General features: G+C 41.8%; 1 protein-coding gene across 3 annotated transcripts in view; it reads left to right on the forward strand.

Moving 5' to 3' along the window:
• AFF1 (AF4/FMR2 family member 1) overlaps nucleotides 1-26,509 on the forward strand; it is a 207,602-nt gene that overhangs the window by 169,214 nt on the left and 11,879 nt on the right. For all 3 annotated transcript variants that reach the window (XM_039250545.1, XM_039250546.1, XM_039250547.1), the window contains 8 exons: nucleotides 4,334-4,388; nucleotides 4,507-4,544; nucleotides 6,639-6,795; nucleotides 12,456-13,427; nucleotides 22,981-23,084; nucleotides 24,079-24,316; nucleotides 25,014-25,105; nucleotides 25,295-25,355. In XM_039250545.1, the coding sequence (XP_039106476.1) occupies nucleotides 4,334-4,388; nucleotides 4,507-4,544; nucleotides 6,639-6,795; nucleotides 12,456-13,427; nucleotides 22,981-23,084; nucleotides 24,079-24,316; nucleotides 25,014-25,105; nucleotides 25,295-25,355 (1,717 nt within the window). The remainder of the gene's footprint in view (nucleotides 1-4,333; nucleotides 4,389-4,506; nucleotides 4,545-6,638; nucleotides 6,796-12,455; nucleotides 13,428-22,980; nucleotides 23,085-24,078; nucleotides 24,317-25,013; nucleotides 25,106-25,294; nucleotides 25,356-26,509) is intronic.

Genomic DNA, 26,509 nt, shown 5'->3' on the forward strand with positions numbered 1-26,509 from the left:
GTTTGTGAGATTGTTCAAGTTTACACATTCTCACGTGTTCATTAGCGGTTTCTGAAAAGTATTACTTGCCATTTTAAGCACACGTAATACCAGGGTTGTGACTTATTAATTACCGTGAGCTTGCCTTCACTTGCTCTTTCCTAAATAAAATGTATGGCCTGATCGTAGGAAATGTTGAGCCAAAACAATCCATCTATTTAAGTAGTTTTAGGGTTTGAATTGAGATGTTACAGAATATTGGCAGTGAAGTCTTTGGCAAGCCCAGTACTGAGGCACGGGAAAGGAATAAAGGCCTGTCTTGTGTGTCTTCGTACAGTAACAGTCGGGCCGTGAGTCACTGAAGTGCGCCTGCTGGAACCTGTACGTGGCTCTGTTGGCTCTGTGGAGCAGCCGCCTGAAGAATGCGTTGTACAAAGGGTTTGAGGGTTGTTTATAACCTTTAAATGAAAACTCTCCTTCACCGGTAATGTAAAATGTGGTTAAGCCTCCGTGGTAGTTCAAAGAGTCGCTGTACCTGAGTATTGGGCTCCTTTTGAACAGTGCCCGGGTAGACCATATGGTGTCTTATGCTTTGAAATAACTTTTTGAAATAACTGCTTTGTCTTGGCATTTGGAAGTGAAATTAGTTATTTCACCAATTTTAAAAGTACATAAGGTTTATAGTTTCTTTCCATAAGGGAAAAATAGTGGATTCATTTTATTCCAACAGGATAATCATTATTTTATTTTAAATCCATGTCTTTCTCTCAGGGAATTCAGGCTTAGATACCATGCCATCAGGCAGGTTTTCCAGCCCTTGTGTCCTTTATTGGCCAGAGCAAGGGGATCATACAAGATGGAATGACTTTTGCACTCTGGATCCAGCATGTACCAGCTTTATCATCTTAGGCTAGCAAGCCAGGTGGCCATTCTGAGCCCGTTGCCTCACCCTCAGGATGTGACTGGATGGTGAGAGGCAGCCTGTATAGGGTTGTGAGCAAAGGCAGTGACTGTAGAGTTCTGATCACACAGTGGGCACAGCTACATGGTACTGTTACTTATTCAGCAAAAGGGGTACTGTTCATTCAGCCAGCCTTTTAGGGTATCTGCCAAGTTGTGGATATAGAAGATAGGAAGGTGAAAATGACTTGATCCTGTCCCAGAAAAAGCTTACAGCTGAGTATGTCCCTTGAGCCTTATGCTCTTGACCTAGATCTTACTGGTATGAGTGAGACTGGGTCTAAGAGATTTGATTCCCTTCTGGGGGTACAAAGGTGGTCACCCAGATTTGCTGTAATTAGTTTTGCCATTTTTCCCATTAAGCGCCAGTTCTTCTACATATGGTATGTAAAGTGTGGTATAGTCATGCTTTGTGGGACAAGCAGGAGATTTTAGCAGCTGATTCTGTTACATTTTATTCTTTATATCTAACAATAATACCGTTACCTGTCATCAGGTTAGATTTTTTTGGAACTATATAGATTCCTTTTGTTTGTTTTTGTAAAGTCACAGTGACATTCATGAGTAATTTTCTATGTTGGCAAAACTTAGTTATGGTTTTTAAGTTAATTTTTTTCTTAATACAGATGCAATACATGCTTGTTACAAAAAAACTTTAGAAGTATTTCCCCCTCCCCCACCCTGCCCATTAGCATGCTGGTGTGTGTTGAGCTACCCATCTGGTGATGATAATAAACTGTTCATTTCTGGAAGATTCCATGGTTGCTTTTGGCAGACACTGGCAATATACTATGTTGATTTTTGCATCAGGACATATGGCTGGCTCAGGTGGCAGAGCACGTAATTCTTGGCCTCGAGGTCATGAATTCAAGCTCCACATTAGGCATAGAGCTTACTTTTAAAAATATCTGATTTTTGCATCAAATTGTACCTTGAATTTTGATTCAGTGGAATATGTGTAAATAACCAGTATATCCTATGTAAGTGATAGGTTTTGTTTGACTATTGTTTTATCATTGCTTTTTGAGTGAATGTTTCTTTAGAGCTCTCTGGAGCAGTCTACCTTCAGAGGCCACTCATCTCTTCAGGTCTCACACCTGCAGGTCTCCTTTGTTATTGCCTACGTAATATTCTGAAGGGGAAATTCTCAGAATCTGGGACAGCACTTTCACAGTCCCTTTCATTCCCTAAGAGAAAGTAGAGCTAAAGGTCAGAACATAGGTTTCTGACTTAGTTTTGGAGAATATATTCATGGAAGCCAGGCAGACAACTTAACAGAGTATCTAGCCCTCTGCTTACAGCAGGAAGGTGATTGGATTATATGATCATTGGTGTTTTGGAAAGTTAAGGCAAATCAGGTTTATACAAAACCCAATGACTAAGAAACAAAGAAGTCTGTTTACTTTGGTTTTGAGGGTGGTGACTAATATTGAGTATGCTTTATCAGGTTGCTGGGTGTTTTTTTTTTTCTGGTTGCATTATACCTTAAATTTATTCAAAGGTGTGTGTGTGTATACATATGTATACGTATATATATGTGTGTATATGTGTGTGTATATATGTGTATACACATATATATGTATATATATAAAGACATATCTTTATATATCTTTGATCTTTTTTGTGTATATGTACATCTTCAATCTTTTTTGTGTGTATATCATGGCCAAACCACTGTTCAGCACTAACACTTCCCAGTGACTTTTTTCTTACATACCATTATGATAGCTACTGCCAAGTCCTGCATCTGAAGTCTGTGTTTTCTAGCCTTGCTAAAATAAGAAGTTAACTGTCATTAGATAAATATCAAGCAGCATCTCCATTTACAAGTAGCTAACAGTTTTCATATTTTTAAGAAACTTATCACAGGTTGGTTTTTGTACATTTGTTGGTGAAAATCATTCCTTGGCACAATGAAAATATTGCGTGTAGGTGGTCATTTACAAAAGAGCCACGTTTTATAATTTATTTTCATTAGAAAATAGAATGATTTTACCAAGGATTCCCAAAATAATCATGCCTGCTTTTACCTCAGTGGCAGCTAGTGGGTTTGCAGTAAAAATTGTTGGTCAGATTTATGTAGAGGTATTTTTAGAAATACTAAAGGATTATAACTAATATAATTTTGCTTTTTGGACCGTTACTTCTACTTACACAGATTTTTTTTCCACTTTCACTATTAACATTTCCTCAAATAGTCACACTTATAAATTTGAGGGGGAAGTGGGAGCAAATGATTAATTACTGATGCATTCTTTTGATTGTAGTTTTATCCTTAGAAGATGGTAAAAGGGAGAAGATAGGGAAGGGAAAAGTTGAGTAAACAGGTACAGACTGGAAAATGTCTTTTTTTTTTTTTTTTTAAATTGAAGCCTAATGTTTGCTTTTCTGCTTTCCTTTTAAATGTTTTTTATTTTTGAGAGAGAGAGAGAGAAAGTGAGTAGGGGAGGGGCAGAGAGAGGGAGGCAGAGGATATGAAGCGATCTCTGCGCTGACAGCACAGAGCCCAACATGGGGCTTGAACTCATGAACTGTGAGATTGTGACCTAAGCTGAAGATGGAAGCTTAACTGACTGAGCCACTCAGGTGCCCCTAATGTTTGCTTTTAGTACTTAAGTTGATCATAAACCAGAATTCCTAGAGGTAAGTATTAACTATAACTTGAGGAAGTGAACTGAGATTTTATTTTCACCAGAATGATAGCAGTAAGGTTAAACATATTTTCTAGACAACAGTATTATTGACTGTAGTATTACTACTACGCTTTCAACTATGAGTGTTTAAGCAGACAAAAAAGAGAATTTGTGGGTGGAGTGAAAAAAAAGTTTAATATTAGTAACAAAAATGTAAGATACCTGCAGTATTTGGTGGCAGTGGCCTTGATAGCTTCGTATATCTTACTATGTAATGAATTCCCATATAACACTTTTTAAGTGCCTTGGCACTCTTCTAAACACTTTGCAGTATTCATTATCCAGTATTAGCTGATTTATTGGTTAATCACTCATTCTAGTTAGAGACTATCAAGAAAATAGAGTGTGTTTATATTTTTTTCTCATAGTAGTAGTGGTTGTTATTGTTTGTTTTGTTTATGTAGACCTGGGAACTTTAGTTTCAGGGCTGGCTGCAAATCCCTGTCTTGTGGTAGTTCTGCTTTTAATACTCAGTAATATCTACTCCTGAAATAGTAAGGAGCTTGGACTAAACGAGTTTCTGGGTTACAGTAAAACTTAACATTTCCAGGAAAATAAGGTGTTTGATGTATAAATAAAAATTCTACCAATCTCCTCTCTCTCTTTTTCAAATCATTAAGCATATTTTCTATTTGTATAATAAAAGAAGTTATTAGAAAATATTTTAAATCCTACAATGTCTGTGTCCCTGTCCATTCCAGCATGCTCGAAGATGACCTTCAGCTCAGTGACAGTGAGGACAGTGACAGCGAACAAGTAAGTTTTGTACACCCCCACCAGGAATCCCTAAAAATGTAACATTTCTCAGATGCTTATCCTAACCTGTTGTTTTGTTCTTTTCCTGGTCCTTCTTCCCCTTATTGTGAATACCTAGAGCCCAGAGAAGCCTCCTTCTGCATCTGCACCTCCAAGGTATTGTGTGCGGACAAAGTTTTTGCATTTTTCCACCAAATGGGAAAAATACAGCCTTATTTAGTGCTTTCATAGCTTCTTTATGGAGAAGGACGTGAAGGATCACAGTTAGAAGAAAGTACCTATTTAATTTTTTGGAAGCTTTAATCAGCCTAGAGAGGTTGCTAGCTCTATGAAAGAGAAAGTCCCTGTACCTACGTAAGTAGGTTGTGTGTTTAAAATTTTTGAGTTAAAAAACAAGCTAAAATCACTTTCATTAGCATTATATAACCAGTGTTTAAAAAGTTACGCTGAAGAGCATAATGTTTTTATTTGCTGTTTTCAGAAATTATAAGGCTGAATCATTTCTAGAAATTGTTTTCCATAGTGCCTATTTTCTTAGTCATGTGAGTTTTCTTGGTATTTCAGCTGCTTTAAAAAGGTGACCCTAGAGTATGTCACATCAGTGTGATGAAAAATGGCACTGTTTTCACTTTATAAATAACAGCCATATTCCAGAAAATAAGCTGCTTTAGTGTTTGGAAATGGGAATTATCTGAACTATCTTTATAATATTTTCCTCTGGTACTGAATTCAGTGATTAATGTATCAGTACCTGCATTCCATGGACAAAAGGTTAAACCATGCTGTAGCTGTTTTACTTCTTGAGATGTGGTCCTCCGTTCCGAGACACACTCAGCAATAAAAATCCTCCTGCCACGCAGGTGATCTAACAGTTATTGTGGAGGCAGATCAGGTAATTATCATGCAATTATATAATTATCATGTAATTATTATGTAATTATGTGAGGTTGTATAGATTCAGAAGTTCTCCTCATTTATTTTCTATTCTGTTCAGTAATTTCTGGTGGCATAAAATCTGACAAAATAGCCTAACTTTAAAGTGGAGGAATAGGGGGAAAAAAAAAAAAAAAGGAGGGATGGGGATAAATTAGAAGCAGGAATAACACTGAACGTGCATCTCATTCTAATCCTCACTGGCTTAAGCTCTTGAGCTACCAGGGAAAACAGGATCACAAATTTGATGTAGCATTTTATATGAGGCAGTTACCTCATAGTATAGCCTGCGTGTTTTAAATTACCTCAACTAGTGACTTTATCTAGTTTTTTTTTTTAAATTCTGTTTATTTTAATAAACAGCTATATTTAATTATTGAATATTTTAGGTGGATGTGGAGGCTTTCAAGATTATAGTTCTTGATTTACTGCTCTGGCTGATCCCATCTGGGACAAGTTTTTAGGATAGGCTGTGAAATTCTATATGGGTACAGCAGTGTGCTGTGAATGTGTTTTCTCAGTGATAAGAATTCTTGCCTTATTCTTAAAGCTTGTAGTATTTAATCTCTACTTCAGCTGGTATTTGGGGGTGATCTTAAGCCATTCATAAAGAATGGCCTCTTCTATAACTCTGCCCAAGGGTGTGACCTTTGAGACCACTTTCCAGAGGAATGCCATTTATATCAATAGGCTGTGGCGACCATTCCATTAGTTTTCATATAGAGAACAGAGGGAGATTTTAATATATTCGCTGTTCTTTTATAAACTTCATAAATTAACTAATGGGTTAATTTATGCCCATTTAAAGCAAACATAAAGGGTCAGAAAGCAAATATTTTAAGCTGTGTAGCTTGTCTTGAAACTATTCAATTCTGCTTTTGTAGTATAAAAGCAGAGCTAGACAATACGTAAATAATGGGTGTGGACATGTCCTAATAAAACTTTATTTAGAGAATAGACAGCCAGTCCATGCGGTAGTTTACTCAACTACACTAAGCTAAACTAAAGCACACATCTAACTTGAATTTTGTATAGCTCAAAAAGTTCTTCAGGAGCAAAATATCCACAAGCTTTTCTCATTTATGTAGTTATTTAGTGAGCTATTTTAAAGATTTTTCACTGATTTTTGAGCCACTAGGGGCCTTTCTCTCAAGTGGATGATCTGGTACTTTAGTAATATTCGGTATTATTAATACCTGATACCTTTCTTTTGAGTAGCAGAAAAATGATCATGGGGGGTGTTGGGGATGAGTAAAGAGGGGGAAAAAATCCACCTTGTGCAGTGTCTTCAGATTCTCTCTTTGGGTTGCTTCGCAGTGCTCCGCAGTCGCTTCCAGAAGCCGCGGCCTCAGCACATTCCAGTAGTGCCGAGTCAGAGAGCACCAGTGACTCAGACAGCTCCTCAGACTCGGAGAGCGAGAGCAGCTCAAGTGACAGCGAAGAGAATGAGCCCCTAGAAACTCCGGCTCCTGAGGTACTGTGTCCCCTCCAGGAGGCAATCGAGGATGGCAGCATTCTGCTTTTGGGGCTAGAGTATGCCGTGGGCCAGCACTAGCTGTGGACTGCGTGGTTCTGTCCCATCGGGCAACTCTTTCCCACCCCTGTGCTGTGTAGGGCCAGCTATTTCTATTTACTTCTGACCAAACGTTTGGCACTAGAGGTTTGGCAGAGAGGTTTCTCTCCTTTTTAAAATGATAAGTTCTTCTCTGTTGCTAGTGTTGTTTGGAAGTGCGACTCATTAAGAATGTTTGCACACCATTTTCTTTTCCTTTCTATTAAGAAAGAAAACTCATTTTTGTTTTTTTTCCAGTAGCTGCTGTTTTAATATTAATGAGAATTCTTTTTGAAATTTCAGGAATGCATGAATTAAGGAAATCACAAGGAGACAGCCCAATTTAGCAAAGGGCAGGAACGTGAACTAGAAATAAGTCATCAGAGGTTCTATTTTTGAATCACTAAAAGCCATGCATTAAATTGATGGCAAAGTGATTTTTCCAGGGCTATGTTTCTTGCTCCCTTTGCTCCATGTCAAACAGGGATAATTGTGTGTGCCTGTCACCCACCCTTGGGAGAAACTGTAAGATAAACAGATGAGACTGCAGATCGCAAGCACAACGTTTATCTGGAGGACTTATGCTTTTTTTTTTTTTTTTTTTTTTTTTTTTTACTGGATTGTTGAACAGAGGAAGTCTAGTAACAACAGTCGGGGTTGCCAGATGCCTTCAAAACGTGGAGTAGCAATGTAAAATTTATACTGGGGAAGGCTGCGTGGTGGAAAGGGCAGACCTTTTTGGTGAAATAGACCAGCTTGTATAGAGAAAATTACTCTGCACCTTTCAGATGGGAATCCTAGGAAATGAGCCGTTCTGATTAAGAAAGCGTTCAAATTCCCTGTATTTATGTCTGCTGTTTAGAAATCAGGGCAGTTCCACTAGAACATTAACTGAATGCATCTAAAGATCACGTAGTGAGACTTAACAGCCATGTCTGAGGGTAAGGGAAGCTAGAAAAATAACAGTATCATATTTTTCTTAGACATGAATTTATGTCTGGCACAGAGTAAATGCTTAATAAATAATATTTTTGGAGTGAATAAACATGAACCAGCATTAACTGCACTTAAAATGCCTTGCAAATTTTAGAAACTGCTCTGTGTTTCTGGGGGCTGTTTCGTTGTGTGATACTAACTCTGTTGAAATAATTATTCTGTGCATCAGGGGAAAAGAAACTGAAAATGTTTTGTTGACAAATTGTGTGCTTGTTCCCTGTTTATAAGAACTTTGCTTTATGTCTCCTTATTCAATTAGAAAAACCTTCATGCTTGTTTGGTTACTAAAAGAAGGAAGAGAAGTAATAAAATTCAGTTCAAATAAAATGGAATGGTACAGATTTGGCTGAATAATTGAAACTTGAAAGAAAAATTTAATCTAGCATTTATATTAATGAAACCATTATATCTTGTTACTCAAAAGTTACTGGAAAAGATTTAGAGACATTTAGTGAAAAATAAATGTTCCCATCCTACTTTATTTTTTAAATCACCTTACCAACTAAGCTCATATTTGTACATTTGTGTTGATGAGCAAGCCTAGATTTGGGTGCAGTTTATATGTCATGTACTGAGACTTCACCAGAAATATTTCTTTGGGTATATTTTAAACTTTTAAACCCCACCCCCATGTGTTTACCTTCTTTCTTATATAATTTTTTTAAAGATTTTTGTTGATGTTTATTTTTGAGAGAGAGAGAGAGAGAGAGAGACAGAATGAGTGGGCAAGGGGTAGAAAGAAAAGGAGACATAGAATCCGAAGTGGGCTCCAGACTCAGAGCTGTTAGCACAGAGCCTGATGTGGGGCTTGAACTCATGAACTGCAAGATCATGACCTGAGCTGAAGTTGGATACTTAACCAACTGAGCCACCTAGGCTCTGCATACCTTTTTTCCTTTTAAAAGAAAAGAAATACCTGCATTATTGTAAATCTCATGTGTGAGAGTAACACGACTTACACACACACACACACACACACACACAAACGCACTCACACGCGCATGCCATAGTTACTAGTTTTAACTTTCTCATCTTTTTTTTTTTTTTTTAAGTTTATTTATTTTTTTGATAGAGACTGAGACAGTGCGAGCAGGGGAGGGTCAGAGGAAGAGAGAGAGAGAATGAAACCCAAGCAGGCTCCATGGTTTCGAACTCTAAAACGTTGAGATCGTGACCTGAGCTGAAACCAAGCCTGGGATGATTAACTGACTGAGCCACCCAGGTGCCCCTCTCACCCTTTTTAAAAATCTATTTATAATGCTGAGAATTGTGCTTGTTATGGCTCCATTTTAAGTTCATTTGATAAAGTCCAGTGGTCTTGTGAGATCGGAAATACCATATGCCTGCCAATGGGCTGGCAGTGAACCTGGGGGAAGCTGCTATCCATGTTTGCTTTATAGTGTGAATCAAAGTAAATCTTAGCTTTTCCAAATATATGGGACACATCGTCTTTTTACTGCTTATGTTCAGAAAAAATGATTCTATTCTCTGTTATTGAAGGAGCTGCTTAGTTTTCTAATATAGAGTCATGGTCTAGTTTTGTTTTGTTTTATAGTAAACCTCCTTTATCGATTTGCCTCCTGTGCTCTTGGTATTTTTTTTATGAATTATTTGACTTAGCTCTCCATCAACCGTAGGAGTTTGGGAGCTGTCTTCTTGTCTGTAAAAAGGTAGCAACACCAAGACTCGGGCCTATGGCCATCTGAGTCCAGAGCCCTTTTTGCTTCTCCACCATGCCTCTCTTACACTCCTCTCCTTTCCTTCTTTTCCTTTCCATTTTAAGACTCATACTCACAATGACATTTTTACTTAAAAAAAAAAAAAAAAGTTGACATTTGTGCATAGCTCAAAACTTTTTATTCAGAATCACAATTTATCCTAAAATGCATGAACTTCTACCAGTTTGAGGAGTTAGGAGAAGTAAGGGCACATATAGTCAAACCTTTATTAAAACTCTTGGTGAGGGGCACCTGGGTGGCTCAGTGGATTAAACATCTGACTTTGGCTCAGGTCATGATCTTGCAGTTGGTGGGTTTGGCTCCAGGTCAGGCTATGCCCTGACAATGCGGAGCCTACTTGGGATTCTCTCTCTACCCCTCCCCCACTCATGCACGCTCTCTCTTTCAAAATAAATAAACTTAAAAAACCCAGTGAAAAGTAATCCAGTATTTTTTCACACCCAGTGTGCAGTGTTGGGGCTGTACTGGCACTGGACTGGGAGGCTGGGGGCGGGGCATGCGAAAAGGCAGGGCAAGAAAGGAAAGCCCAAACCTTGATTCTGCCCAGCACTTAGACTTAAAATTCATTTTAAAATCTGTTTCCATCATTCCTTAATGTAAAAGTTTTCCCCATCCCAACACCCAAATAATATCCGACCTTAAAAGAATTCTGTCTTTATGGCAGGTCTATAGAAAGGATTGGCCATACCTTTTCTCCTTGTCTGGGCATATACACTCAATTTTACCCTGCAGTTGGGCCATATGCCTTCCTTCTGGACAATTTTAGGACCACAGTTGAAGAAAATGTGTTTTATTTCTGTAACCAGGACATTCCTTTAGTAGGACATTCCTACTAAATGTATCTTATACTGCCCTGTTTTGGGGTGGGGGAGGGGGGAGCACCAGGAATGACTTTCCTTTTTGGTTCACGAATAAATACTCTTCTATAGAGCATGTCAGTGATTCCACTGGGACTGTAAACTTAGCCTTGGTGAGAGATCCATACCTCTCCCAAGAAAGGATTTGAAGGTTTTGGTTCCTAAGATGATTGGCAAGTGATATATCTTAATGCCTTGTCCCTTGTTAGCACCTGGATTACCACACCCCCAAGCCTTTGCAGGAAGTCACATTTGACAAGTAGGTATTGGGTGCTAATCTTTTCTCCACTATTAACAATCATCCTGTCTTGTTAGAATATGGAATACAGTTTTAGATTTCCTGTGGCAAAATAAATACCTGGCACATTAGAGTAGTTTCCTTCTCCCCTCCCCCCTGCTCTGAAATTCAAACAAGAGCCTGGGTATAGAGTTGATGTTGAAGGAGATAGACTATATTAAGCAGCAATAGAGATAAACAGAAAAAACAGTTCTGCAGCCCTCCTTCTGGCTGAAGTATGGTCCTACCTGGTTCCTTCCAGTTCCTCTTCTGTTTTCATCACACCAAGCCCAAACTACCTACCTGATCATTTTATTACCTAACTTTTTTCTGGTCAAAACTTTTATCCACATATCTTGACATATTAACTTGTAGTGTTTTTATAGAATTGAATTATTTGGGACATTCCATTTGGGAAAGTTGTTAGTCTTCCCTATACAATATCATACACCTACTGAAGTGATCTCCTTATCCATTATCTAACCAGTTAAATCCTATGTGGAATATCTTTCAGTTAACTCTCTGGTACCTTGCATATATGATTTAGTCACTCATACAAACTAAAGGTCAGAATGGATCTTAAAAACATGTAGCATGTTGGTGATATGCTTCCCTTTTAAAAGGTATAATAATGGCTTACTCTATTAGATATTAATATGGTTCCATATGGCCTAAAATGTATAGGTACTGTAACATGCCTATAGAAATGCTTTAATACGTCATGTACAACAGTATATGCAAACATAATAGTGGAACTTGGAGATACAAATGTCTTTGGGTCATTCTGTTAATAATCTACTTGGAGAGACATGTTGGGATGCATCAATAGTCAGTGAGCAACAAAGATTTAAACAACAGTTAAGGTACCAGGAGAAGCCAGGAACTTGTGTTTGTTCAGCTGATCAGATGTACATAATATAATCAGTATAATCTCACTGCTCTTAATTGTGTGCTCTGGAGCCTCCCTGTGTTTCTTAGAAAAATAGATGCTATTTCAGATAAGATTGCCTGTAACAAGAGACGTAATGTTTGATTTTTGAAGAATTCGAGTGGTTAGTATTGTGCCTTCAGTTGATTCTTTTACCAAGCAAGGTGAAATCAAGCTTGAAAATCAAGCTGTAATCCATGATGTACTGTAAACCTTGTCATGTATAAATGTCTAATGTTTTTAAGTAAAGAAATGAAGTCAAGTCTTGAAGAAAGTCATTTACAGTTGAAAAGTATGTCAAAAAAAGGATAAAGCCTATAGGTAATAACTAAGATTATTAGTTTACTCATTAGCCTTCTGAAAATCCCAGATAAAAGAATTCTGTTTATTCTTCATTTCTCCTTTTATTTTCTGTTAGAATAGTTTATGAGCCAAAATGTGGCATTTCTGTCTAAATTACACTAATTACCATTAGAACAAAATACTTCTTATAAAGATTTCTCCCCAGTTGTCGGTGGTCTACATTGGTCAGTATTTCATGGTCTGTGACTAGTCAATATCTGCTACGGAAAAATTCCTATAGCACAAAAAGACGAGAAGATTGTTTTAAGAGTTAATTATTAAGAGGCTCTGACCTATAATTAGAGGAGGATGAAAAGGACCTGAATTCTTAGGTTTGGAATGATTACGTCTCCCTGGGAGAGTCCTACACAACTGAGTGACTAACACAGAAGAGTTTATCCTCATTGGTCAGTTCACATTTTTCTCTTATCCTTGATTTTTAGCCCGAACCTCCTACAACAAACAAATGGCAGCTGGACAACTGGCTGACCAAAGTGAGCCAGCCGGCCGCACCGCCAGACACCCCGGGGAGCGCGGAGCCTCCACCTCAGCACCCAGACAGTAAGGGCAAGGGCGGGGGCGACGGCAGCCCTCCCACCGGTCTCGCCGGTCACACCAGTCACGAGCACTCAGATTCCAAAGATCCTCCCCTCAAAAGCTCCAGCAAAGGCCCTCGGGGCCCCTCTGAAGGTCCCCACGCCAGCAAGAGGAGCTGTCAGAAGTCCCCCGCCCAGCAGGAGGCTCCCCAGAGGCAGACTGTGGGAACCAAACAGCCCAAAAAGCCCGCCAAGGCCCCCGCGCAGGCGGACTCACGGGCCCACCTGCAGGTGGAAAGTGAGCCAGGACCCCCTCCCTACGGCTCCAAAGACCAGCCTTCCAAAGACAAGCCCAAGGTGAAGACGAAAGGGAGGCCCCGTGCTGGAGACGGCCGAGAGCCCAAGCCCGCCGCGCCCAGCCCCAGCGAGAGGAAGAAGCACAGGAGTGGGCCGCTGGCCCCCTCGAAGGTGCTCTCGGGCCCGGAGCCCACAAAGGACAATGTGGGGGCCAAGAGCCCCGAGCACTTTGCTCTGGTTCCCCTGACCCAGAGCCACGGCCCGCCCCAGGGTGGCGGCAGCGGAGGCGGCAGGACTAGTGGCTGCCGGCGCGCCGTGGTCGTCCAGGAAGACCGTCGGAAGGACAGGCTCCAGGGGCCCACGAGAGACCCCAAGCCGCTCTCCCCGCTCAGGGACACCGCTCCCCAGCCGATCTTGATGGTCAAGATAACCCTCGACCTTCTTTCTCGGATACCCCAGCTTCCTGGGAAGGGGGGTCGCCAGAAGAGACCGGAGGACAACAAGCAGCCCCCCACAGGGAAGAAGCCCGATCCCGAGAAGAGAGGTGCAGACAATTCGACCAAGTTGGCCAAAAAGAGAAAGGTGAGTGTAGGGGGCCTGGCCCCCCTCTGCAGGGTGGATTGTACCTCCTGTTGGCCTGGGGCTGGCTCTGACCCCTGAGTTGTCTTTGCCTTGATCTGATGGAGCCTTTGCTCCTACACCAGAATTACCCTCTCACTGGAGACCTCCATGCTTCCCCTCTGCTGCAGGCGTTAACAGATGCCGGCTCCCTTCAACAATCTGAAAAGGGGAGGCAGTCCTCAAAAAAGAGTGTCTTGTTTTAGGATAATGTAGCATTTTGGGGTATACTTTTATGTTTTCCGAAAGCATTGGTATTTACCACCTGGCCCATGATTAGGTTTTGCCCTAGAAATTAAATCTTAATGAACTAAAATGTTAATTAGTATTCTGAATTACTGAAAAAACTGCTACACTCTAAATTTCCCCCCTGTGATATTCTTTTCAATACCGGTATTACATCTATATTTTAACTCATGGCTGCCTAACACCTCATTAATTTGAAACTGCTGGATTTAGAATTTGTGACCTCTATTAAAGACTTTTTATTAATAAGCAGAACCTTATAAAAAAGTTATAGAGCTATTAAATACATGGTTGGGATATCGTGTTGAGTAGTACACGTTGGTAGTAGTATATTGTGAGGCATTAAAAATCTGTAATTTCATTTATCATAAATTTTGGAAACTTCACTTAAGGAATAAACAGTTGAAAAGGGTAAAAAATTAAAAAGAAGTCTCACATTACTTAAGACCCTGAGTTAATTTGGACATACTGTTCTTTTGGACAGTCTCCTTCCTTCCTGTATCCTGAATCACTGAGCCCCTGATACTCTTCATGGTGAAAGATAAGCGGGGTTTTTTTCCCCCAGTGGCATTCCAGCCTAATCTGTCCAAGATTCAGAGTGAAAGGCACAAGAAGGGCCAGCTCTTTGCTGCTGACAGGGGATAAAAGTTTTAACACTCTCACAAGTCCACCAAAAACTTCTTACTCAGTTGTGGAAATTGAGCTAAGAATAACAGAGGACAAAAAGATCATGAAGCCTGCCATACAGTCTATGATTCGACCAGTTACCCCACTAAGTTAAAAATATAACATGACTTTATCAAATAGCAAAGGGTGACTGTTTTCTCCAGAAGCTTGCTGAATGAGACGTGAATGAATGGGTGTTCGTTACCACCATAACCACAGCTGGTGAGTCAAGCGGGGTGGGATCCAGTGCCGATTGCTTGTGCTCTTTCAGCTAGAAGAGGGCATGGTCTCATGTCAGAGAACCCTTAAAACGGTATGTGTATTTGTCGAAGGTGTAAAACTTCACAGATGAAATTGTGTGATGGACCTGGGTAGGGAAAAGGTGCCTGTATCTCATACCCATGAGAAAGGTTCAGAAATACACTCCTTCACCTCCCCTTCCTCCTGGGGTATCTTTTAATCACTTAACCCCCAGCCACCACGATCTTGTGTAGTCTTCAGTGACCCCTCTGCGTTAGCTGGGGTGGGGAGAAGTACAGACCAGGTGGGGATGTTAGAAATGGAGGCTCCCCCAGACAGTTCTCAGCCACATCCATACCCCAGTGCACATCTAGAAGCATTGCTTGCAGCTCCATGAAGGGAAGGGAAGCTCTCCCTGCTGATGATCTGAGCTGCGCACTCTAAAAGCCATTCCCAGCCCTTGGCCTTGCTCCACCAGGGCAGCTAATTGATCTCTCTGATTAGAGGATGGAGAAATAATGACCTTCCCATCTTAGTCAGATGCATGCTTTCTTGAATGTTTGGCAGGCGGCGGAGAGATCTGCCCCTGGGAACACTGCCTCTCTACTGTGATACTGACAGGATTGGGGTCTGAACCAGTGTTTCCAAACCCTGGCTACGCATCACGGTCACCAGGGAGCCTTTAGTGCTGATGGCAGGGTTTGTGCCCACCTCCCCTCCCGCCTCCATTGGTGTTTTCTAAATCCTGATGTCTCGTGGAGCTGGGAACCACTGGAGCAGAGCCCAGAACCACAGGGCCGGGATTGTACAAAGCTAATTCTTTGCACTGAGAAGTTCCTCCCGTGTGCTACTTTTCAACATCATGGATCTAGGCAACAAGGAGTTCCTTGCCAAAAGGATGTGTCTCTAGTTAGAAGCTTTCAGATGGATACTCTTAAAAATAATTCAACTGTTGGGGGCGCCTGAGTGGCTCAGTTGGTTAAGCGTCTGACTTCAGCTCAGGTCATGAATTCACAATCCATGGGTTCAAGTCCCACATCGGGCTCTGTGCTGACAGCTCAGAGCCTGGAGCCTGCTTCGATTCTGTGTCTCCCTCTCTCTCTGCCCACTCCCCCACACCCACTCATGCTCTGTTTCTCTGTCTCAATAATAAATATACATTAAAAAAAATTTTTTAAATAATCAACTGTATACTTATTTCATGATCGAAGAATCATGATCCTTTGTTTTTATTCCTGCTGTGTTCCAGGTAGTATGAATATTGGTCACAGGAACCTGCAATCCTTTGCAGGCGGGCTTCCCCCTTTCCTGTTGAGACCCCACAGACTCCCTTTGTTCAGCATGACTGTGGCCTTTCCCACGGTGCAGCTGCTCCCCCAGCATGTGGGGTTGGGCCCCAAGGCAGGCAGGAGCACTTTTCCACAAATTTGGATGGTGATGATTTGTTCATTGCCTTCATTTTAAGTGGGAACACTAGGAAAGGCTGTCTGAGGAAATAATGAGAACAGTTTGAAGAATGTGCCTGATCCTTCACATTAGTGAAATTTAGCTTTTCTTTTATCTTTTTTTTTATTTTTTTATTTTTAGGTAGCCTCCATGCCCAGCATGGGGCTCGAACTCATGACCCTGAGATTGAGTGTACTGACTGAGCCGGCAGGGTGCCCCTGAAATTTAGTTTTTCACTTAAATTCAGTGTGTTCCTTTCCTGATGCAAAATTTAGCAAATATTTTCAGTGTTAATAGATCCTTAAAGCCATTACAGCTTTAAAGCATGAGAAGATAATGCTAACATGGTACAGGTGGGTGACAGCAGCTGGTTTGAAGCTGTCAGATGTGGCACCTGGGGGAGTGGGCAGGGAGCAGTCTGTGAGAAGAGGTGGAGAAAGTTAGGGCAAATACACACGACTTGACATAGCACTCCTTACTTAAACTGCAGTATTTCATCAACCTGATTACAGTTTAGAATTTAGGAGGCGCCTGGGTGGCTCAGGCTGGTTAAGCATCCAACTTCAGCTCAGGTCATGATCTCACAGTTCATAAGTTCGAGCCCCGCGTCAGGCTCTGTGCTGTCCGCGCGGAGCCTGCTTTCTCTGTCTCTCTCTGTCTCTGTCTCTCTCTCTCAAAAATAAATAAAACATTAAAAAAAAAAAACCTAGAATTTAAAATACAACTTCTGTTTTCATTTATATAATTTATATAATTGAGCTTATGTTTCTCAGACTTGGAAGAAAAATGGAAGTTGAGAAGCACAATATAAGAAATACAGTCTAGTGCAGTTGAGAGTGTGTAACAACACACTTAACACACTTAAAGCTCCATGCGTGAGTTAAGCATTATTCTTGGCACTTTTGTTGGCAGTATCTCATTTAATTCCAGTCATTATATAGATCAAAAAAATGCCCGCCTGTCCCAGCCATTGTGTAGACAAATATCTGAACAAGGAGGTATATTCATTCAGGCCTCTCTTTTCCTTTTTCTTAATAGCTGCTTTACTGACCAAGAAGCTTTGGCATTTTGTGAAATAAAATTTCACAGCTATCATTTATGTCAGTTTTGGTGAATGGGTAAAGAAAGTTAGGAGATGTAGTGCATTTTTATTGCTTGAGGATGATTGGTTCAGTTCCTTCCTTCTCTCCAAGATCTGTCTTTCCTTAAATTGCCTATTGAGATCAACATTCCCAGTTATTCTTCAAAATCAAGGGTTTGAAAAGTCATCCTTATAAAGAATGTTGTTATAAAGAATAAGCTTCCTCAGGTCACTGATACCTAATTACTTCACGCCTTGTTAGTTACTCTGAGAAGAGTATCATAACCATGTGAGTGTGGTGTGAAGGCTGTTTTAAACCATTTTTAATGCCTGTGTATTTCCTCACCAACAAGAAGGGTGAAAGGAAAACATTTTCCTTTTGTGTTGTCATCGCAGTGACCTTCCTGCAGGGGCACATCCTAGAAAGTCCTGAATTTCCCAGAAGATGGCTTCTCCACTTTTCCCATCCTCAGGTGCTGCCAAGCTCCTTTGCTTTCCTGAGGGAGAGGACAGTCCTATAGTTTGAGTGCTGAGACCCTGTGTGTTTCTGGTTCAGCTGCCCCCTTTTCTAGATGTGATCCAGGACCGCTCGAGCATCACTTGGCTGCTTAGCAACCAGTGGGTCTGGAGCTCAGGTGTGCCGACCCCTCCCAGTCCAGCCATGCTCTTATCTTTCACACGTGATGGGGTTTGTTTTTTTGTGTGTGTTTTGTTTCGTTTTTGGTACACAGTTGTCTGGTGGGGGGATTACTAGAGAGAGGCACAAGGTCACAGTTCAAGGTCAGTGTATGGACTCTGAGTGTCGTCCCTGGCCCAGTCCCTGCATTGTCCCTGCTCCTGCCACTCCAGTGGGCCCCCCCCCCTTCTACATCAGTTTCCTTTTCAGATGGCCCTCATCTCTCCCTGCCATAGCAGAGCTTGTGGTAGACTATCTTTCTACCTGTTAGAAACTCTGTGGCCTAAAGCTGCCTTCATTTTCCCTCTGCCACCTTTGGGTATGTAAATGGTGAGTCAGATGCCGGGGTGGGCCTGAAGCTGCCCTGGGGGTGTTCTTTTTCAGAAACCAGCGTGGCCCACCACAGCCCCCATCTCTTCCTTGTATGGTTTTCATACTTGCCTTTCCACTGTGCTCTGTAGGTGGAGTGGCGTTTGGCAGGTAATCCTAGGCCACCTGACCCAACAGGTTAAGAAAAGCAAACAAGTCAGTTAGGAACCAATCATCAGCCAGCAGCTGCCTTTTATTGTAGATACAGGGCCTGTTGGAGATGCTTATCCTTCTGGAAAAAGAGAACCTTAGACAGGCTTCCCTGGAAGGGAGGTTGATCTGTGAATGGGCCACAGGGCAAGGGAGACGTCTGTTTGCCGTTGAAGAGGGAGTGCCTCGCTCTTGTCTCATTTTCAAATGGCTTCATGTCCTGGAAAAATATTAAGAACTGCTTGCCTCCTGTCTTGGAATTCGAGACTGCATTTCTCCGTACTGCTTGGCTGCCTGTTTAATGGCCCTTTCCTAAATCCACCCACTTAGACTTGAGCTTCCTGCTTCCAGGGGCCTCAGCTGTGCCCGTCAGCTGCTAAACTTACTTTTTGTGCCACCTGACTAATACTTACTCTGGGGAAGCCTCTGTGACCATTCCAGACAGAGGATGACAGGGTTCCAAGTGCATAGTGTACAGAAATACTAACCTCAGCCCACAGGCTTGAACTCCATCGGGCGAGGAAAATCACCAGAAGGGGAATGCTGCTTTATTTGGTTTAATGGCTTACTTTCTATTAAATTAAAGAATATTATCAGGTTGTAAGTTCTGCACATCAGTATAACCAGTATATTACTCCAGTAAGTGCCAACGCAGTTGTTAAATGCTAGTGTCGAATTTACTGTTTGGTGATTTCTTGGAGTTTTTCGGCTGTTTTCTCGAGTCACTGATTGGTGCATGTCAGGATTATGTCCAGTTTGTGAGGATTGACTCACTATGAATCTTATTTTTGTGTGTGGCATATAAGGTCTGCCACTTGGGTTTGTAGTCCGAAGCAGCATGAAGAGCTACAAACAAAAATTAACTCACATTCATGGGGCGCCTGGGTGGCTTAGTCGGTTAAGCGTCCGACTTTCGCTTAGGTCATGATCTCGCGGTTCATGGGTTCGAGCCCCGCGTCGGGCTCTGTGCTGACTGCCAGCTCAGAGCCTGGAGCCTGTTTCAGAGTCTGTGTCTCCCTCTCTCTCTGACCCTCCCCTGCTCATGTTCTCTCTCTCTCTCTCTCTCTCTCTGTCTCTCTTCTAGAAAAAACAAAAACAAAAAAAAAACATAAAAAAAAAATTAACTCACATTCCACCTCTGGGGTTTGGTGTTTTTTGTTTTTTTTTAAGGAATTAACCTTGTGGACAGTTTATGCCTCATTTTGCCTTGGGAATTCACGCTATATGCCATTAACTGCCTGGGAACACCTTTCACTGGAAAAAGTATATATTGCTAACTCCTTCATATACAAGTTAATATCTGACTATATTTTAGCAAATTCTGTGACTTTCCCCATAGATAAATCTCCCATCTTCTTACACTGCTTGCCAACTTTCCAGCCTTTAAAACTCAGGAGAATTCACTGGATCCACTGGTGGCAGAGATTCTTGGGCATAAGTAGGTTTTTTCTTTTTTTTTTTTTTAATGTTTATTTATTTTTGAAAGGGTGCTAAAACACCAGCAGGGTAGGGGCCGGGGGGGGGGCGGTCCCAAGCAGGCTCTGCACTGTCAGCACAGAGCCCAGTGTGGGGCTTGAACCCACAAACGATGAGATCATGACCCAAGCTGAAGACAAAAGTTGGCCACTTAACCGACTGAGCCACCCACGTGCCCCGGACACAAGTAGGTTCTTAACTGACAAGGAGGATAGTAGGGTTCTATTTTAACCCAGTCATTTCCAATTTACTCTTCTCTGCCAATATTGACTGTCTCTCAAGTGTTACCATTATGAATTGTTGAGTGGGGTACTGTGTGCTGGGCAGAATCCCAGGAGGCTTCTCCTGGCATGTGCCAGTGCCTCTCATTTCTTCTGAATTGTGCTCCAGAATTCCGCTGCTGGCCGTGTTTAATGCCGTGGGATAAACGGCTGTGCCTTTAAGGTGTGCCTTTTCGTTTACATCACATCTCCTTACTAGGTCCCCCAACATACTTTTTCTCCAGTTTTCTGTAATAAATGGTTATATTTTTGAGCAGGTGGTTTGTTTTTTATCGTATTTAGCCTGTACATTTTATAATTCCTTCTTTGCCTTAGTTAATTGGAAATTCAGAGCCCAGTTTGCAGATTGGCTCTAGAAAACTGTAGCACAGCACCGTCCACTAGAAATACAATGTAAACCACATATGTAATTTAGAATGTTCTAGTAGCCACATTAAAAAATACAGGGGCGCCTGGGTGGCTTAGTCGGTTGAGCATCCGACTTTTGCTTAGGTCATGATCTCGCGGTTCGTGGGTTCGAGCCCCGCGTCGGGCTCTGTGCTGACTGCCAGCTCAGAGCCTGGAGCCTATTTCGGAGTCTATCTCCCTCTCTCTGACCCTCCCCTGCTCACGCTCTCTCTCTCTCTCTCTCTCTCTCTGTCTCTCTCTCTCTCCTAGAAATAAATAAAAATATTAAAATATATATATATATATAAAAAGCCTTGAGGCGCCAGGTGGCTCAATCCTTTGAATGTCCAACTCTTGATTTTGACTCAGGTCATGATCCCAAGGTCATGGGATCAAACCCCACGTTTGGTTCCATGCTGAGAATGGAGCCTGCTTAAGGTTCTCTCTCTTACACATACATAATATATATAGCCCCCCAAAAAACAAAAAAAACCCACAGTGAAAACAGTTTTTTAAAAATATATGTTTGTTTATTTTTGTGAGAGATATCATGGGCAGGGGAGAGCAGAGAGAGAATCCCGAGCAAGTTCCTTGTCAGCACAGAGCCTGACATGAGCTTGATCTCACAAACCATGAGATCATGACCTGAGCCGAAACCAAGAATCAGACGCTTAACCGACTGAGCCACCCTGGTGCTTCCGCAGTGAAAATAATTTAAAATTTTTTATTTAATCCAGTATATCCAAAACGTCACTGCTTCATCATTTAATCAGTATAAAAATAGTTCCATTTCCCATTTTTGCACTGTCTTTGAACTTAATCACTTTGGATTATCCATGGCCAGGTCTTCCTAGATGCTGTCTAGTGGCTGTCCGGAAGGTGCAGATCCCGTAGAACCAGCCTCCAGGAAGCCTTCCCTGGGATTTAAGTTCTCTTCTGTACCCATGCTTATCCTTCTAAATATTCTCTCTGGTGCACACACCAAGAAGTTAAAAACCTGTATCTTTTTTAAGCCACTTTGATCAGTTTTGAAACAAGAAATACACTGCTTTTCCAAAGGAGAGAGGAAGGGCTGAAGGCATGTGCACACTTAGGCACATTTGTGTGCAGAATGTCTGTAGGAGGGAGGGGTACATTTTTCCTGTTTCCCCTTCTCTTGAGCTGGGTCAGGCTGTTTGTTAGTGTCTGGGCAGAGTGTGAGCCTACACTTCTTAATTTATTCATTTTTCTTGGAGAAATTCAGGGAACGAGTGAGAGACTGTGGTGAAAACTGAGGCCTCCCACAATCAGTTAATATGAAGAATGTTTTTTTCCTTTAAGTTAAGCTTTGAGAGAGGATTTTGGTTTTTTAGGGATTGTCCTAGTTTTACTGGCGGTGTCCCAGATTTCTCTCTTGGTGAACTGACTGACAGTGGGAGGACTTTGGTGCTAAATGTGCATCAGAATTAAGGAGAACTCCCACCCATCACTTCACTGCTGCTTATCGTCTTCCCACGGAGCAGTCACGTGAGCCCAGACCAGTGGGAAGGAAGCCACTGCGAAGTCACTGGGTCTGTGTTAGACTTGCTGTAAACTTGGTCTGTGTGGTGACAAATGAAAAAAGACTTTTGCCATGAAGAATTCTTTGCTCTCTTAGTGATTGTGTATGTTTAGCCTGCACATTAGCTGGTATAAACAGGTGTTTTTGCGACTACGTGCCTCTCTGTAGAATTAACTATCCCTTCTGCTCATCACTCTTCTCTCATTCAAATTATACTTATCCTTCACTTTTTTCAAATTTTTTGAAAACTAAAAGCATGTGTCCCCATATCTATATAGAGAGGTATAAAGACAGTCTTTAAAAAGGAAAGAAAGGGAGGCATCTGGGTGGCTCAGTCAGTTGAGCATTTGACTTCAGCTCACGTCATGATCTCACAGCTCCCGAGTTTGAGCCCCACATTGGGCTCACTGCTGTCAGTGCAGAGCCTGCTTTGGATCCTCTCCCTCTCTTCTCTCTGCCTCTCCCCTGCTTCCGTGTGTGCATACTCTCTCCTGCGCTCTCTCTCTAAAACAAATATTTAAAAAAAAATTTTTAAGTAATAATAGAGAAAAAATTAGTAGTCGTTAAGTGGACAGCTCTTTTGAAAGGAAGTTATCCTCATTTATAAACTCGTGTTATTCCTGTGAATATGAGTGTTTTATTATTTTTAGAAAAATATCAGTAATGTGTTGAAGACCATCATTCTTGTCATTAGCTATTACTTAGACATCCTCCCTTTCCTAGGTGGGAAGAAAACTCCTTCCTCATACAGAAATCTGTCTCAGTACAAATTTCATCAAATCTAGATTATCTGTTTCCCTCCACCCCTGACACACGCATAGTGTAGGTACCTGTAAGTCTGCTGTGTGTATAGATGTTGCCAAAAGTCTAAATACTCTTGTTACTTTGCTGTGTAGTCTTTACTGTTTTGTCTTATGACTGTGTTTGTAACCATATACTTTGTTACACTCCACTAATAGGGTGACACAGAGAAAGACCATGATAGCAAGAAAGCCAGACTGGAGAAAGAAACCAAGTCACAGCCATCGTCTTTTTCCTCCCACAAAGAATCTTCTAAAACAAAGTGAGTATAGAGATTAATAACAGCCCTGAAAGGTGATTGAGACTTCCTGGGTCTTGATAGAGCAAAAACATTTCTGTGGTAGGAGTGAATTGACACACGGCACCCAGGTAGGGTGTGCAGATAAGTTGGTTTGATGTTGCTTTCATCTATGAGGACCTTTAGGAATTAACAATTCATTGAGTAGCAAACTTTGGGTTTATCAAAGGCATTTTAACAATGGAAAATTTCCAGGACTTCTGGAAGTAATTCCTTTCTAAAAGCATTTTAAATAGAAACTAGACAGGTACTGTTATTATCATCCCTACTCTTCACAATTGGAAACTGAGGCACAGAGAAAATGACTTTTCCATAGTCCCAAAATTCTTGACAGATGGAGCCAGCACTTGAAGTCTGAGAGCCTGGGTTCGGCGCTCTTTCTTGAAGAGATTACTAGGAATGTACATGCCTGTTCGCCGTGTCTCTTACTTTCGGGGGGGGGGGGGGGGGGGGGGGGGGGCCTACGGGGAAGGGGAGTGGTTACAAGAAGGTGTGAATATAAAAAGTAATTGCTCTTCACTCTCTGGTTTAGCCAAGAAATCGCTTCACAAAATGACTTGGCAAAAGAAAGTGCATAGTGTCATTGGTTGGGAGCCAGCAGAGATTTGGGAGGGAGGGAGGAAGGAAGGGAGGAGGTGGCAGCTGGGCTTGCCCGCTTGTCAGAGAAGAATACAGGTTGGGGAGCTAATAAGACTAACTGGGTTAGGGGAGGTTGCAATCTCTGGAAGACTCTGCAAGCTTAGTGACAAGTCCCACAACTTAATCCATTGTTTATAGATAGAACTAGATCTTTCAAAGATACCTAAAGTCCCTGAAATTTGGTCTTCCTACAAGAATGGATTTCATGGTCTGATTTCTTAATTTTTGGTGTCAGCAGCCATTTTATCTTACAACTAACAACTAAGTTGTGTGGTTCATGTTCTTCCTTAACTCAGCTTTGAGTGATGTTTCCTTCCAGAACACCCAGGCCCTCCTCTGAGCCCTCAAAAAAGGAAATGCTCCCCCCTCAACCTGTGTCCTCCTCATCCTCGTCCTCCCAGAAGCCAGCCAAGCCTGCACAGAAGAGGCCAAGGCGGGAAGCGGACCAGGACCCTCCCCCAAGTGCCAGTAGTAGCAAGGGCAGCCACAAAGAGCCCTCTGCTCCCAAGCACAGAAGAACGGAGGGGAAGGGATCCGGAAGCTGTACAGAGCACAAAGTAAGCAGAGGCTGCTGGGACTTAGGGAGCCAGGTCCGTCGGTACATCTTTACGTTCCCTGTAAGAGAAGTTCCCTGTGGTGGAATTTCAGAACTCTTTATCACCTGTTAATAAGGCAGCAGTGAGTTATTTGTGTTTAAAGTTCTACTTTTTAGAGGAAGAGTAAAAAGATGGATAATATTCCATGCAAGTTTAGATGTCAGTTTATTCATCATAAAGTGGCCGCGAGGTTGAAAGATTAGAATAGATTTTTGTGTTAATTTTCTCTTAGGTGATTTGCAATAAAAAATGGTTAAGCTGGTTAGTTCTTGGTTTGGATATTTGATGTCAAATACTTTCACTGTTGGTTATAATGGGAAAAAATTAGCCGCTTTTCAGATACCTGTCAAATACAAGTTCTTCTCTTGCCACTAACCTGGGTGTATGTGTGTATTGACTAAGAGAAAATGTTTAGCTTTGTTGAATATCTGTTCTCCTGGATCTTGTTGTCTTCTGTCTTTTTAGTCCTCAGTACAGTCGGAACCTACGGTGTCAGTAGAATCTAGCCAGGAAAACGCTAAACCAAGCTAAATTGTGCAGTGCTTGACTTCCTCCTTTTTGAACTATTATTTTGGTCTAATTTAGAGGGGTGGTACCTTTAGGACAGTGTTTTTAACTGTTGGAGTGTGATCTGTATGATGATTTTTTTTTTTTTAAGGCATCTTCTGGAGATACTGCAAATCCTTTTCTAGTGCCTTCTTTGCCAAATGGTAATTCTAAACCAGGGAAGCCTCCAGTGAAGCTTGACAGGTAAGGCCTTGGATGCTCACCACTCCTGCTTTGTTCACTTTCCTTCTACCCCTTCTCTACTGACTCCCTCCTCTGCCCTCTGTCTCTTCCCATTGCTTTCTACTCTCTTAATCTTAGGTCCTCTTGCCCCTGAATAATAATAATATCTAGGTTCCTGTGACCCACCCCTGATCTTTGCTTCTCTTTCAGACAACAAGCAGATTTTCACATGAAGGAGGCCAAAAAGTTGAAGCAAAGAGCAGAGTTAATGGTCAGTTTGGCTTTTCTTCCCTTTGGTGGAATGTGTTCTGTCTGATGAGTTATCTATAGTGGCCATATCACTAACAGCGGGGTGTGGGGCGGGGAGAGTGGGGGGAGGGCTCCCATTGGCCACAGCAGAAGTGGGATCGGCAGGGTCTTGAGGAACAAGGGGTAAGGGATTTTTAGTGAATTGTTTTCTCTGACTCGATCTGAGTGCAGGTGAATATACAGAGCGTACCTAGTGACAGTTTTATATCTAAACGAATGGAAGTTAAATCTACCTGGTAGTGTTTGATTTAATGCATGAGTGCTTCCTTGTGCCACTGAATGAATTCTTTGGATGTGTAAGGGAAGTTTTGCTACTGAAAGATTATGAATTTGTGTTCTACCTGAAACATTTCAAAAAGCGAGGTAGTCTGCCTCCAAAATTAAAACCTTTTAGATAGTAAAGCCGCGAGAACGCAGACCAAATGCTGTTAGGTAAAATTCTAAGATGAAAGTAATGATCGCACTCTTGGTAAACATGCTTTTTAAAAATGACCTCTCTTGGGGCGCCTGGGTTGCTCTGTCATTTAAGCATCCAACTTCTGCTCAGGTCATGATCTTGTGGTTCATGAGTTTGAGCCCTGCATCGGGGTCTGTGCTGACAGCTCAGAGTCTGGAGCCTGCTTTGGATTCTGTGTCTCCCTCTCTCTCTGCCCCTCCCCTGTTCATGCTCTGTCTCTGTCTCAAAATAAACATTAAAAAACAAACAAACAAAAAAAAAAAAACCCTCTTTACCCAGTGGCTGTTGGGACTTTCAGAAAGTGGTGCTTTGTTCTTAATTGCATGCATTATTAAATGTGTTTTTACATTTCTGCTGCAATATAATGAGATACTGTTTGCCCTCTGTTATGTTTAAACATCTAAGTCTCTGGGCCTTTTTATTTAATGTATTCCCCTGACCTAAACCCCTGCCAATATCATATATGGAACCTTGTACCACATGGGAAGAGCATGAGTTGCCTCTGTTGTCTCACATACAGACCTACCTACACACTCCAGAGGCCCACGGGGATCACAGTCAGACCAGCCTGCGGTGGTGACCGAGATCCTGGTCTGGTGCTCTTCAGCCCCAACCTAGACATCTCTGCTCAGACTGACTGCCTAGGGAGGGCTGGACTG

This window comes from Hyaena hyaena, unplaced genomic scaffold (assembly GCF_003009895.1).
Source record: "Hyaena hyaena isolate Hyena2069 unplaced genomic scaffold, ASM300989v1 scaffold_373, whole genome shotgun sequence".
NCBI lineage: Eukaryota > Metazoa > Chordata > Mammalia > Carnivora > Hyaenidae > Hyaena > Hyaena hyaena.